This window comes from Hyperoodon ampullatus (genome assembly GCF_949752795.1).
Source record: "Hyperoodon ampullatus genome assembly, chromosome: 3".
NCBI classification, from domain to species: domain Eukaryota; kingdom Metazoa; phylum Chordata; class Mammalia; order Artiodactyla; family Ziphiidae; genus Hyperoodon; species Hyperoodon ampullatus.
Window position 1 is genome coordinate 47,136,075 of NC_136916.1, and position 16,081 is coordinate 47,152,155.

Genomic DNA, 16,081 nt, shown 5'->3' on the forward strand with positions numbered 1-16,081 from the left:
ACCCCCCTAATCCTTTCAGATTGTCCTTTCTCTAGCCTTGGGTAGTTGCTGAATACTACAAATCTCTCTGTGCAGCTCTCTCCTCTTTGGGACTTGGCCCTATGAATTCGAACTCCCTGAGTTTCTCCAGACTCTCAGCTCTGTCTCCTCAACCCAGGGAATCTCCCAGTTTTTGTCTCAGTTTCCTTTCCCCGTGTTAAAGCTTGGAAACTCTCAAAGCAGTAAGCTGAGGTAATCATAAGGCTCACCTAATTTGTTTTCTCTCACGGATCACTGTCTTTCATTCCTGATATCACTGTCCTGAAAACCAGTTTCATGTCGCTTTGTTTCAGAGGGGAGGGTTAAATCCAGTCCTTATTGCTACAAGTTGGTCAGAAGTGAAAGTTCTAAAACTATTTTTTAAATTATGCAATAAAACAATTTTTAAAAATCCTTAGGGGGACTAATATAAAATTACTGGGCAATAGGATAATAGTAAAAGATAGGAAATGCTGAGATAGATCTAAAAAGGTTAGACAATTCTAATAGGTCCTCAGGCACAGGCATTAAAAGATTTTCATAATGTTACTAAGTTTATCAGTTAGGATAGGTTAGAATTATGTTACGGTAACCAGCCTGAAATCTCAATTACTAAAAGCAAAAAGGTTTATTTCTTACTCATTTTAAAAGTCCATTGCAAATTGGGAAGGTGATTCTTCTCTTCATCACAGTTACTCAAATGACAGAGCAACCACCAACTCAAACGTTGCCAATAAACAAATTAGAGGAAAGACAGGAGTTTAGAGAGTCAATTCAATTCTCCAGCTCAGAAGTGGAGCCCACAATTCACAGGCCAGACCCAGAAAGATGGCATCACCCAACCATAAGGGAAGTGTAATCCTGTTATGTGTCTGGTTCTCTAGAGAGAACTACTGTAACTACATGGTGAAGAGCCCTAATGACTATCACAGACCACGCTTCTGGTCAGTAGTTATTCAGTGTATCCTCCTTCTTATAGCCAAAACACACTCCTTCTCTTCGAAGGAGAGATAACTCAACAGTACCATTAAATCAATGGCATCAAGCTCAAAGTTCAGTATCTCTTGCTAGTCTCTAAATAAGGGGATAGTATGCACTAGTCCCCTCTAGATTGGTTATCCTATGAATTAAAAAGCTGTCCTTTACACACACAAGGTTGAAACACAGACAGAAAAACTGTAAATAAACACTCCTATCCTGAAGGAGAAAGATGGGAAACACATAAGCAGTCACTGGTCCAAAACAATTCTCTGCTACAAGGACACTACTCTGATGGTGCAAAAATTCCTTGATGAGAACCTGACTCTGCTTGCTGGAAGGGGGTCTCTAATCAATTGCTGTCCAAAGCTATTGATCCCACCATCCAGGAGGTCCTTCCTTTTTTCTTTATCCTTCTTGACCACAGAGGTAGACATTGGGGAATATGTTTTATTTGGGGACCAAGCAACTTTCTCTGTCTGCTACCCCATGTAGAAAGCTGGGGGCCCAAGGGTCATTTTGAGTTGATCAGTCATAAACTTTTAGTCCAGGCTCATGGTTTGACAGTTCAACTCTCTCAAAATTTTTGCTTTTTATTTATCTGACTGCAGTCAGCAGTGAGCCAATACTCACACCCACAAATTTAAAGACGTGCTCCCCCCAGCTCCTCTTTACACTTGACTGGAGTACCCTGAGCCCATCAGGCACTGGCAGAAGACTGATGTTTTAGCAACTGTTTCCTAAGCCATTTTATATATCTGAACAAATTACTGGGCATTGGTATTTCCAATTCCTGACAGATATTAATATTTAGGATGTGGGAATGAGAAATGAAAACTTCTGGGAGTTCTCAGGTATCCCCAAATTACACAGAATTGTCACTCTATATTTTTCATAGCACCATACTTAATATATTTAAAATAGTTATGAGTGACCAAAATAAATACTGAATCATTTTTCTGTGATAGTTATACTAAATGTTCCAGATATTTTCTGTTAAAAAAGACATAATAATAAATGTTTATTAACATGAACCAATGTATTGGGACAAGATTATATACTTCAATACCATTATATCTACCTGACATAGATATTTGATAACAGAAAACATTAAATAAAGGAAACATTAACAAAAATGCCAATAAAAATTATTTTTTAAATTGAAAGCACTACAAATATTTGTTTAAAAGTTTTTTCTTAAAATGAAATCTATCATACTAAGTGAAGTAAGTCAGGCAGAGAAAGGCAAATATCGTATGATATCAATCATATGTGGAATCTAATTTTAAAAAATGATACAAATGAACTTATTTACAAAACAGAAACAGACTCACCGATTTTGAAAACAAACCTATGGCTACCAAAGGGGAAATGTTGGGGGGAGGGATAAATTAGGAGCTTGGGATTAACATACACACACTACTATATATAAAATAGATAACCAACAAGGACCTACTGTATAGCACAGGGAACTCTACTCAATATTCTATAATAACCTATAGGTGAAGAATCTGAAAAAAAGAATGAATATATGTATATGTATAACTGAATCACTTTGCTGTACACCTGAAACTAACACCACATTGTAAATCAACTATACTTCAATAAAATTTTTAAAAAAGAAATCTAAAAAGACACAACACATTAATTGCCCTGATAGTCTTTATCTTTATTTTATAACAACTATTCCAGACATAGAAATTCTTCTTTCATTTTTTGCGTCGATATTAGTGATGTTGCTAGGGACTGTCCAAAAACATCTTCAAGTTGGTGTTAGGTTACATGTTACTTCATAGAAGCTCTTTTCCTCTTTTAATGATAAAAATATTTTGTCTGCTAGCCCAGATTTTGGTCTTACTGTTGCAATTGATAGTGCTTTTGCTAATTTAGACTTTAGATCAGTTTCTGATCTCATTTCAGAATGTTCCACAACATTTACTTCTTTTCTTTGCATTTATTGTTTAAGTATTTGTAAAGAATAGCACCCTTTGGCAAATAATCATACACTGGGAAGTGCCAATAAATTTATTTGGTAGTTACTTGACTAATGCCATATTTGGATCTCCTCTCAAGAGTAAAAGCACCACACAGAATCATAAGTCAAAATTGATAATTTATGGAATTATTTTTCTTCCACACATGTTATTTTTGGAAGGCCATTGATGGGATTTGTATAAAGTATCCTATGAATATAAACCTACTAATTTTTATTTTACTTGCAAGAATGACTCACCATTAGCAGCAGACAGGGGTATGAATACACATTTATACCATGGCAATAGCTACAAGTATGACTCAGTGATCAGACTATGACCACATCTCTTTTGGGACTCTTATTGTGGTTCCTGGAAATGTTGACTTTACTCTTGGACTCCACCTGTCAGCATTCCCTAGTCTTACTTTTGAGCTTGACTTCAGAGGATTCCTGCAAACCAGTAATGGCTCTAACTTCATTACTTAGCTTTAATTCTCATAGGAAAGTTACAATACTTTTTCCTGTTTCATCGATTTCTTGACTGATTTGTCTTGAAATTCAGAAAAATGTGTGTTTACCAAGAAATGCCGTGAAGGAATTTCCACACAGAAGAAACACTTCGGGGCCTCTCCTTAACCTATTTAATTGGTATGATGGTCATATTCTTAATTTAATTAAATTTTCTTGCTTAGTCCTTCTCCTTTTACTGGTTGGGGGTGAGAAGTTTAGCCTTTTATAACCCCGCAAGTATCTGGATTTGTGGACTTTTTCTATTCTCTTTTGTTCCTACTTTCAATCCTACCATTTCTCATCTGAGTTCACTCCTTTCTCAGAGTAAGTTGTCAAATGCAGCCAATATAGTAACCAAAACATGCCATTAACATTTTGTTAGTCAAACTCTTCCAATAGAGATACAACTTCATTATGTACACCATTTGTCTTTCAAGTATTACAGTCAAGTTTACCAAATCTCTCACCATAGCAGAATGTGGATCACCTCATGTAGCCTTGCCATCTGCCACCTAAGCCAATGCAATACACTGGTGTAATGTAGCTCAGCTGTGTTTCTTCTAATGGCAGCAATCCACTTTCAGGATTAATTCCTACACCAGTAGGGAGAGACTTAGTTATGCTGTAGAACAAAAATTCTCTAACTGCAGTAGCTTAAAATAAAAATGTTATTTCTCCTTCATGCTACATGTGTATCTAAATAAATAGGAAGGCTCTTTTCGTAGTCCCTCAGGAACCACGCCTGATATAGCAATCACCATCTGAACAGTAAAAATGTTACCATGCTTGAGGGAAAAGAGGGTTCTAAAGAGTCTCATATTAACAACTAAATCCTCGAAACCAGAAGTCACTTTCACTCACAACTCACTGGCCAGAAACTAGTCATATGGCCACACACTAGAAATATTTGGTGAATAGAAGGAATGAAAATCTACATTAGGCTAAAAACAAGCTGACTTTGAAGAATCAAAGAAAGAAATCTAGATGAATAAACTCTTTTAACTTCTACAAGTTAATGCTGGACCAAGAAGCTTTCTATAAGTACTATGGTATGATAATTAAAATAAGTATGGGTTTCTATTTTTCAATTTAAAAACTGAATACTCTTCAATCTAATAAATTATACACTTAGAATTTTAGTACAGGTAAATAAAATATGAACCAAAATTTATGAAATAAGAGCTTCACTGCAGTGTCTATAATAGTGAAAGTAAAAGAACAGTTATAAAGTTATGACTATACCCATACAAAAATATAGGGCAGGGCTTCCCTGGTGGCGCAGTGGTTGAGAGTCCGCCTGCTGATGCAGGGGACACGGGTTCGTGCCCTGGTCCGGGAGGATCCCACATGCCGCGGAGCAGCTGGGCCCGTGAGCCATGGCCGCTGGGCCTGCGCGTCCCGAACCTGTGCTCCTCGACAGGAGAGGCCACAGCAGTGAGAGGCCTGCGTACAGCAAAAAAAAAATTATAGGGCAGGGGTTGGCATACTTTTTCTTCAAGTGCCAGATTGTAAATCCTTGAGACTTACAGACCATATGGCCTCTGTCATGTACAACTGTGCTGTTGTAGTGCAAAGCTACAACAGACAATATATAAACAAATGACATGGCTGTTTTCTAATAAAATTTTGTTTACAAAAATAGGTAGCCAACTGTGGGTCATAGTTTGCTAGCCCCTGATATAGAGCAATTAAAACCAAGTTTTTAAGGCAGTGTGTAAATGCTTAAAATATTTTGAAAGCTTAAAACTATAGTTTATAGTTACCAAATTCTCCACAAATGGCAGGTTTTACTTAGTATTTAGGAGGGAAAATTCATCTTAAAAAAGAGGTTGAATTGGGTGAGTAATGTAGTCAGTTTTTCTGTTCTGTTTTTGGAAAAGTCAAATGACCCTAGATGTACGTGAAATATTTCTGTAAACCAAAATCCAAGGTCACTTCTGTGATCAGCAGTTATTCAGGACATTAACATCTGCAGCTACAGCTTCATTTATAGCTTGGTCCAAAAATCTTCATAACGATGACCCTCTGTGTCATCAAAGAAGACTAAATTATGCATAGTATATTCTTTTAAATAACAGAAGTGATTTTATCATACTTTTAAAAAGCAATTAAAAGTTACCTTTAGCTAACTGTAAAAGTAATTTCACCCAGGACACCTCATCCCTCGATGATGTTACAGATGCTGCTACAGATGTGTTTAATTCCTTACAAGGTGATCCAAGTGAAGTATCTTTGAGTTTACAGATTTTGAGATGAAAATTAAACATTACCATGACGTTAGAAAAATCTATTTGACTATTCATTTTGTGTACATGGATTGGCAGATACGCCTTATTAGTAAACAATATTTTTAAAATAATCATTTCCCTTTTAATGCTTAGACATAGGTAAATTGTGTTTTTTAGCTGAAAATACAAGACTTAGTGTTATAGTAATCTAGTAAAAATGAAACACTTGCAATTCTTTTTAGTGCCTATATACATACAAAAGTCCTAATTCACTGAAGTCAGTACAAGTGAGTGATCCTGGAGTAACAAGTTTGATGGAACAAAAATGATCATGTCAACCATAATTTAAAAATGACATTACAGAAGCCTAAAAAAATGTAATGATGTCAAAACATTCATAATTATTATATAAAGTGTATCTTTAAATCACATGCTGTCTTTCCTGTTAATAGAATATTCACTAACTCCTCCTCTTGAGGTAAAATTCCTCAATTCCTATTAGTAAAAGAGATCAGTAGGTCCTCTTCTTTAGGTTAAGAGGTCCTCCATTCCATATGCATATAATCACTGTAGGAATAATAAATAAAACTGTAATTAGTACCATCAATGGAAGGGTTATTTGCAAAAACTGATATATTTTTAAAAGGGACATTCAGTATAAATGCTAGGAACTACAGATGTGGTAGAAAACACTAACTTCAGAATCAGATCAAATTATGTTCAAATCTTGGCTTTGTAGCCTTAGACAAGTAATTTCCCAGATATCTTTTTACTTATAGCTGAAACAAGGTGACTCATATCTTGTCAGTTCCTTTTAAAAAATGTTTAGAATAGTTCTTTAAAAATTTATAGGGTGAAAAAAATGACAGTTTCCTCCCTAAAACATTGGAGATACAAAGGGGAAGAAATAACATAAATAAATATGGCATTCAGATTTTCAACGTAAATTAAAAGTGCATCCACAAAATGAATGTTTCTTAACGTCACTGAACTGCACATGTAATCAATCTTAATTCTGTTGTTAGATAACAGGAGACTATAATATAGTAAGGCACCTTGGTAGTTAGTTCTTAGGCAAAGAGTCACTTGAGTGCATCACTGGCTTTCATAGTCAATCAAGAAAATCTAAGTGCTTGTTGTGTATTGGTTTGTTATGATTTCAAATACACTTGTTTATGACTTAAGTGAAGTTGTTTTGATCTACAGGTAAATTTGTTTACACTAAGGAAGCTGTGCCAGGATGATGTCATCAACATCTGCTGTTGTTGATAAGTATTCAGCAGCTCAGCCATTAAGGGGTGCCGCTGGGGAGGATAATCAATACGAACATGTGGAAGAGCAGCTATCAAGTGATGGACATTTAAACTTTAAATACCAAGAATTTGTGAGGACTTACCGAGAGTGTTTAGTCTGGGCAAGGCTACTCTTTTGCTGACTTACATAGCTCTGTGAAGATCTTGAGACACTTGCTCCTGCCATGGCCAGGTCACTCTTGGTCCTCAGCAGTGTTAAACTGTGCAGCAGTCTCAGGAAAAGAAGGGACATCTGTTCCTGCCTTGGCAAGGCTACTCCTGGTAGGCAATGGTGTAAGTCATGTAATGGTCCCTGGAGTCATAACATTTGGAACAGCCCAGCTTGCTTACCGACACCGGTACTGTCACCCACTAGTTTCGTGCCCCAGCAGCAAGGAACCTACGCTGGCAGCTGATACCCAGCTTTTAGTTGGAAGGACTGACTCTACAGACAACCAATTCCTGGAAAGGTATACCTCAACTAAATTTGGACTTTCTTTCATCTCCTCTTTGCCTAGAACAATAGTGTAATCAATCTATTATTAGTTTGGAGTATGTTATTTCTTTATTAGCTAATTAACAGACATTATCCTGTATGGTATCAGCTTGCAAAATGTTATTTTTATAAATTATAATTCTCACAGTGAACTGGTGTTAAATAAGTTATTGGCAAAGAAAATCTCAGTCCCTGAGCACAATTTGCCTGGACAAAACAGCACTCTAAAGCAGGCGGTGGCAATCTACAGTCTACTGGCCAAATCCAACCAACATTCTGTTTTTGTAAATAAAGTTTTATTGGAACACAAACAGGCTACCATTTACATATTGTCTATAGGTGCTCTTAAGCTATAAGGAAGAGTTGGATAATTGAGACCACACAGTCCACATTTATTCACTACCTGGCTCTACAGAGAAAAAGTTTGCTGACCACTGTGCTAAAGCACTGCTACTCAAAGGTTTGGTTTGCATACCTGAATTGTTTGTTCCTGATCAGAAATGAGATAAGGAGATTATGTGAAAACAGAAACCAACTATGTTACCAAGTACAATGTTTACTTCAACTATTTTTTTTTTCATTGCTAGACTTTCTCAATGAAGGATTTATAGTCTGGTACAGGTTCCTTTTCTCACAGTGGATAGGTATAAACTATTCATTGATCAGGTACTTTCAATACCACTACTGTAAGTATACAGGGGCAGGAGAAGGAACTACTCAAAGCTCACAAGGGACTACAGTGTCACTTAGAGACTTATTTTGGTACAGTGCTCTAGGTTTTTGAAGCATTAGGTGACAGCCTTGGCAACTAATTGAATGAGATTCAGAAAATGGTCCTTACACAGACTTTTTCTTCCCCTTACTCCAAAAGTCTTCTCTGCTATAGATTTATGTTTCAACATGGTGAAGGATGACAGTTAATAAGTCCCTCTATCCCAGCTTTTCTTGGGAGCAGGAAAGATAAAAATATTTGCCCCCACCCTCAAAAATATTCAAGAAAATAAGTCAATAAAATATTTTGCCTATTTAGCCTCTTTAATTTACTGAGCAGATAGAAAACTATAATATTAAATTATAATTCTCTTGAAGTAGAAGAATTTGTAAAGCAAATCAATTCTCTGTAAATATTAGCACTTCTTCCCCCTGTACTTTAAGTCTCAATTTAAAATAAATCATGCATCAATTAAAGAATACGGAATAAAATCTACCACTAACTTTAACATGAAATTTCCTTGAGCAATATACAATTTCTAGAGGCGCCAAAGGTAATCCGACTCAAGCAGCTTTCTGAAAAATAAAATTATTCAGGGACAGATTTTTATTGCAAATATTTACTCAAAAACTACTATATACAGCAGAATTTTAATAGCCATTTTAAACATTTAACATTCAGTGAAACAAAATTTTGAGAATTCAAAGCACATTTTAAGAAGTAAAAATGTAGCATTTTAAATAAAAGTTTGTTAGTACGTCAAAGCAAACTACTGTTACTCATATTATTCATTTCTATATCTATTATTTTCTATATGATAAAAAACTGAAAAAATCAATTTAGCAGCCATCTTATGGATAAATTAGGCTAAATATCCCAAACCAATTTTTTACATCCTGCTTTAGGTCCCATTTGAATTTTCTATTTTACAATTACAGAAAAAGTCACTTAAACATGGCTGAATTCATGCCAGGACATGTTTTCAGTTTACTGCTTTACAATATCTACATTAATCCATACTTTGGTTTGGTTTCCAGACCATTTTTATGGGTCTATTTCTAAAGAAGATCATTAAAACAATATTAAGAGCATAATAGCTACAGGAGTTTCAACAGTGGGTTTCTACTTTATACAACTAGTACATCAAGGGATTTCTGCACAGCTTACACACTGACAAAAAGCACAAATATAAATTTTTATTTTAATAATTTCACTTTCACTGAAAGTTTAATTAAGGTAAGCTTACAGCCTGGCAGGCTAACACTTGTATGGAGGTACACAGATTCAAATATTCTGTTTACATGCTTCTGGCAGTCTGGAATGTAATATTATATCCAAAATTAAGTTTATGTTCATCCAAATTCTCATTAGATCAACTAATTTAGCATTCTAAACATGCTCCATTTACCAGTATCATACTCAAAATGAAGCCTTCATTAACAAAGCCAATTGGCCATTATTTTAAATCAATTATTCCCAAAAGGTATGTGGTTTCCAAATCTCTTCCTTTAAGTTAATTGAAAAGGATGTACAGGTAATAAGGACTTTTAGTTTAGAACTGATGGAAATTTCAAAAGCTTTATTAATATAACTAATATTCAATTCACATTGACCACCAGGTTCCATAACCTCAAAAACTGCTAAATGAGACTTTTTCATTGCAAACTTAACTTTCATTAAAATCTTACTCATGTCTTAAAAACTTTTTGGAAATTCATACTAATCATGCTATTAACGATGAATTGATTTAATAACCAAGGTTGAATATACAGGTAAAGTGTATGAATGACCTCCCTCACATTTTTCTATCTCTGCACTCTGCAACAGCACCACTGAGCTCACCTGATAGCACTGTTCCAAATGCTCTTATCGTTGGTACACTAAAACTTAGAATGCCTAATTAATTTCAACTTCTTTCTTTTTCATCTGCCAGGTCTCCTGTTGTCTCTGTTGTGCTAAGGCTATTTTCTCCAGGAACGTCATCTGTTTGATCAGACACTACTTCATCAGTCTTGGCTGAAGGATCACCACTACCTTTCTGAAGAATCTCTGTGGCTTCAAACTCAAGCACTTCTGATGGAGTCAAAGGTTCCAAATGAATACTGCCTTGCTCACTAACATCAGAACTAACAGATTCAGGTTCATCTCTTTTTCTTAAAAACTGATCAATGCTAACATCACCAGATGTTAACTGCAAATCCTTAATATTCTTTGAAGAAAATCTAGCTTCACTGGCATTGCAATCTTCAATCTGATCACGTGCAATGAGGTTTTCTGAACTTTGGCACCTCTTCAACTCTGTTTCCTGACAAATGTGCTCTATTTGTTTTTCCTTCTCCACCTTATCTGCATCAATAACTGAATCATAACTGAAGATATGCTTTGAGCCAGTTTCCTGGTCTTCAAGACAGGTATCATTTTCTTTATCTGAACCTGATACACCTTCTTCACTTTTTGTTGTTGATGAGCCTTCGAATAAATGCACATCACATCCATTTTTTATTTCCTCTGAAGAAGCTTCATCTTGTTTACTGGAAAAATAAAGCTATTTATTATCTATTTCTTCATAATACAATGTATTTGAACACTATCAAAATAAAGACATTCTCTAAAAAAAAAAAAAAAAGGCACACTTGCCCACCAAAAAAAAAAAAAAAAAATTGAGGTCCCCGGTCTTTGCCATGATGTTACAATTTAGGAGGTGGCCATGTTCTTGGGCAACAGAGTGAGAAACTCCGTAGTCGCAAATTAAAAGGAGCCCTGAGGAGGCTATTCACTGGTTTTAGTTCTGGTTATCATTATTTTTATCTGTTCATACCCTTGCTTATTTTTAGTTAAAATGTGAGTGTGCTTATTAATTCGTAAGAGTAATTTAAATAAGGAATGAATATATGTGGAAAAAACCCTATTTCTCTTTTATGATTTATATGTCCTCTTGGGCTTAGAGTGTTTTCCCTATGCAAAATCAACTAAGCATTCACAAACATTTCACTGATTTTTTAACAGCCTAATTTATAAAAACATAAACACATGCCTAAAAAATATGTAAATATAACACATGCATACATATATGCTTATGTGTATACCTGTCTCTGTGTTTACTCTTACCCCGGTGTGTTAACAGAAACTATTTAGTGAATATAGTTCCCTATGCTATATATTAGGACCTTGTTGTTTATCTATTTTATATATAGTAGTGTGTATATGTTAATCCCAAACTCCTAATTTATCCCTCCTCCACCTCCTTTCCCCTTTGGTAACCATAAGGTTTGTCTTCTATGTCTGTGAGTCTTAGAAACAGGAGGTTTCTAAGAGGCTCTCCAGTCCCTTATGTAGATGTAACAATGCTTATTTTAACAAAAAGAAATTTAATGATTACATTTATATTAGTTCTTACATTAATCCACCTGGAATTTAGACTTTTTCCTAATGAACTGCCCAAATATCAAAGCAATGTTATCAGATAGTCATTTATTATTTACTAAATTATACTTAAAAGGCTGTTTCTCTGCTATTTATTCTGTTCTGATGTGTCTTTTGACTATTAGAGGCCAATACCACCCAGTAACAATTAGAAATTAACATTGTACTTTATTATCTAATAGGTCAAATCACCTACATTCTACTACTCTTCTCCCTAAATTAAGTTTGAAAAAGTAAAAGATAATTGTACAAGGGTGCTCATTAAAACAATGTTTAAAATAGTGAATACAGAAACAACCTAATATCTAACACAGCTGTGATTTTTAAAATTATGGTATTAATAAGTAGAAAAATATGAATCTTACTTTAAACACCACTAGTTTCCAAATCAAATCCAATTTGGATTTTCAACTAAATGTTCATTAACCACAAACTAATTTGGGAAATGACCTATCATGTAAGTTCCTAATATATTATTTTCCATCTCAGTAAGTTTTTTCTTTGAAATTTTCTACATAGATGCTGCACTTTACTCATCTTGTTATTACTGTGAATTTTATCCATTATATTTTGTAATCAAATGTTATTGGTATACCGGAAAGATTCTGAATTTTACACCAAGCTGCCTTAATTAATACCCTGATTAATTTCAATCATTCTTAGCTCATTTTCTTGGATCTTACAGGTCAATTACATCATCTGCAAAAAATTATATTTCCCTCATTTAAATTTTTTAAATTCTTATTTTTGTTCAGATCTTATTGAACTAACTATAATTTACAGAAAATGTTAAAAAATATGGATGTAACTAGTCTGCTTTTTCTAAATCCTTGTTTGAATTTTTGTTAACTTTTCCCAACCAGAATTCTAGGAAAAATGCTATGTGAAGAAAGGGCTAGATAATTTTTCTTTCCTTTTCTTTTTTTATGTGGACTATTTTTAAAGTCTTTATTGAGTTTGTTGCAACATTGCTTCTGTTCTATGTTTTGTTTTTTTGGCAGTGAGGCATGTAGGACTCTAGCTCCCCCACCAGGGATCGAACCCACACACCCCCACCCTGCGTTGGAAGGCGAAGTCTCAACCACTGGGCCATCAAGGAAGTCCCAGGGCTAGAAAATTTTTCTAGTGAAGTCTAAGAAACATCTTCAAAAGGTCTTATTCCATAATTTTCTTTTTAGAGGCAATATATTAATTAATCTCATCAGGTTAACAAGCAGCCTACTATAAAACACACAGCATAAAGATAGAAATGGGGAAAGTACTTAATCTAAAAGACAAAATCACCTTTAGCTGGAATAAAGTTCTAATTAGAATGTTGGATTTTCTTTTGCTAAAAAAAAAATTGTGAAATCTCATGTTCTGCAGTGTTCTACTCAAGCATTAAATTTTTAAAAACCAATAAGTGAATTTTGGACCTTTTATGTTGAGATCCCACCAAAGAAGTAGCTTTACAGCTTTTTGAAAATACTTAAAAAATAAGATATTAAAATTACCTATTTGCAAGAATTGTCACCATCTTATAACCTGTAGCATCTTGTAACTATTTTCATTTAATAGAGACAATTAAAATCTGTTAACATTTTATTTACTTGTAAGTACTTTTAAAAAATTTAACAACTTATAAAACGTATTCTACATGTTTAAGATTTCAAAACTAAGCACCTGCAGTATATTTTTGTTATATTAATATTTCAAAATTTTATTTTAATTAAAAGCCATTACTAAGGGCTTCCCTGGTGGCGCAGTGGTTGAGAGTCTGCCTGCCGATGCAGGGGATGCGGGTTCGTGTCCCGGTCCGGGAGGATCCCACATGCTGCAGAGCGGCTGGGCCCGTGAGCCATGGCCGCTGGGCCTGCGCGTCCAGAGCCTGTGCTCCGCGACGGGAGAGGCCACAACAGTGAGAGGCCCGCGTACCGCAAAAAAAAAAAAAAAAAAAAAAAAAAGCCATTACTAAAAGGAACACCATATACAAAATTTAAATAGCCTTTTGCCAATTAACTGAAATATAACACAGCTCAAGTATCATTTTATATACATGAATTTCATGAGATTCAGTTTTTCCTTATATTTACCTTTCAGAATTTGATGTTTCTGTTTCTCCTTCAGCCATATTAGGTCTTGCAATTTCCTGAAATGATTAATAATAATTTTCTTTTATATTCAAAACTAAGCTTAAAGTAAACTACTTTTATTATACTAAACTTTCTAGATAAAAAGAACTTAAGTGTGATACCTAGTATACTAAAGAAAGAGAAAATTAATTTCTTAATTTAAAGTATGTATTAAAATAATTCTCATAACTAAAAGCATGATTTCAAAAATTGCTTTTTAAAAAACTTGTAAGAATTTCAGTGTACCAAAAGCTTCTGAATCAAGGACATGAAACAGTTATCCAGTTATAACAATACCTGCTTTCCTTAGATTCTTTCAAATATGGGCCATAATTACAATTACTTGAATAGAAAACTAGTAAAACACAGCTTGAATTTGAATGTGTCATCCACAGTATTTTATACACACATATTAAATACAGGTACTTAGATAAAACATTTATGAAATTATGATTTTATATTTGGAGCCATGGTAACCCTTCCATTGTCAACCCAAGTAATATTAAACAATAGACAAATGAAATATTTTTGCTTATTTCAAATGTTTTTTGGTGAGGAAAGAATACACTAAAACCTCAGTAAGCCAGAGGTCAGCCTAACAGTTTATAACAAATTATTGAGCATATATGATGCATGAGGTAGTATGTTAAGAACTTTACATTCACTATCTCATTACTTAATCCTCATATTATATATCATAAACTCCATTTCTACAAATGAGAATAAAGACTGCGGGGGTTAGGTAGAAAACTGAAGGCAATACTACAGTAAGTGGTGAAGTTTCAAATCTAGGTCCAGCTCAGCCACAATAGTGATTGATTCAAATCTGTGAAAGTGATATGGTGTATTAATCACATACATGTAATATTTCCTCACACTCCAAAAGCCCTGCTAAAATGAGGGCAAAGAAATAAAATATTTTCACTCATAAAGACCAAGAAAACATCAAAGCATACTAACTGTCAAAGAGATTTCAACAAATTTTTACATGGATAGTGGCTGGAGGAATGGAAATTGACTTCACAGTGTGGAGGAAGTTACAACTACATGTCTGAGCAGAGAGTGCAAGGAAAAGAGAATCAGTTTTCCCAGAGAACATAAGAGATCTGGTATTTGGAGAAATTCAGTACACTATCCAGTACACAAAAGGTAAAAATGAAGCATGAATACTGCTGAGAAATCTAAATGCTCTTTCCCCAACTCACACAACAGGTACCTATCCTTTCCTCTACCACTTAGGCCAAAGGTTAACTCTGTGAACTGGAGACAGTCTAGACTTGTGAACACCAGGAATGGCAAAGGACAGGCATGAGGTACTGAAAGAAAACAGAAAAATTTAGTAGAGGTCCATAAACTGAAAAATGGGACCCACATTTATCTCTCTGCCTGGCTCCCAGAATGCTAGCAACCAGAGGAACCACTCTTCACCCCACCACCTGCAGCTGGAATCTAGAAGATTCCTCTTTGGAGAAAATTATCAGCCTCAAAGACTTTGAGAGCATCCTCCCTACTGAAGAATCAATCAGTCAGCTCAGCAACTGATTTTCCTATGTTGAAGTCTAAACAATTGCCATGCAGACTGTGCAGGCTGTACAGCACACTAATCCATGAGGCAACCTTCACAATATAATCCATGTCAGCAGTTCTTCAAGTGTGGTTCACAGACACATGGGGCCTCCAAGACACTTTCAGGAGGCATGTGAGGTTAAAATTCTTGGTACTAAAGCAGTGGTGAGTAAAAATGCTGGCATCTTAACTCAAATCAAGGCACTGACATAGAACCAAAACTGTACTAGTAGTCACTGTATTCTCCACTGGCATACACCAGCAGTAAAATTAATTTTATTAAATATCAATCACTGAGTGCATGTCTTTTTAATATTCTGTGTAATGAAAGACCAAATATGCATAAAGCACTGCTATTGCGCACTAAAAACACTTGGGTCTGTGGCTGAGTTGCAAGCTGAACTTGGCCACATTTTTTTCATGGAACATGATTTTTATTTTAAAGAATGACTGTCAAACTATGAATATTTAGACTTGAGTATTTAGAAGACATTTTCTTCAAAACTGACAAAGTGAGCATGTCACATCAAAGAAAACAACCGACAGTATTTGTTGCCAGTAATAAAATTCAAGGAAAAATTAAATTTTAGGATAACTTTTATCCACTATTCATGAGATTAATGCTAATATTAATGTGATTACCTGATATTATATAATGAAACGTGTCAACACTTAGATCTATGTAACTTGTGAACCAATATATTCCAAATGACTAAATGCACATTGTTATAAAATCATGCATGGGTAAAAGAGCCAATCAAAGTGTAAGCCA

General features: G+C 34.7%; 1 protein-coding gene across 1 annotated transcript in view; it reads right to left on the bottom strand.

Annotated features, from left to right (window-relative positions):
* Positions 1-10,115: 10,115 nt before the first annotated feature.
* Positions 10,116-16,081, bottom strand: part of ZNF280D (zinc finger protein 280D) — a gene marked incomplete at its 3' end in the record, with an annotated part of 96,455 nt that continues 90,489 nt past the window's right edge. The window contains exons 18-19 of the mRNA XM_079699870.1: positions 13,705-13,760; positions 10,116-10,740 (exon numbers count right to left, since the gene is read on the bottom strand). Coding sequence (XP_079555996.1) covers positions 10,116-10,740; positions 13,705-13,760 — 681 coding nt within the window. The remainder of the gene's footprint in view (positions 10,741-13,704; positions 13,761-16,081) is intronic.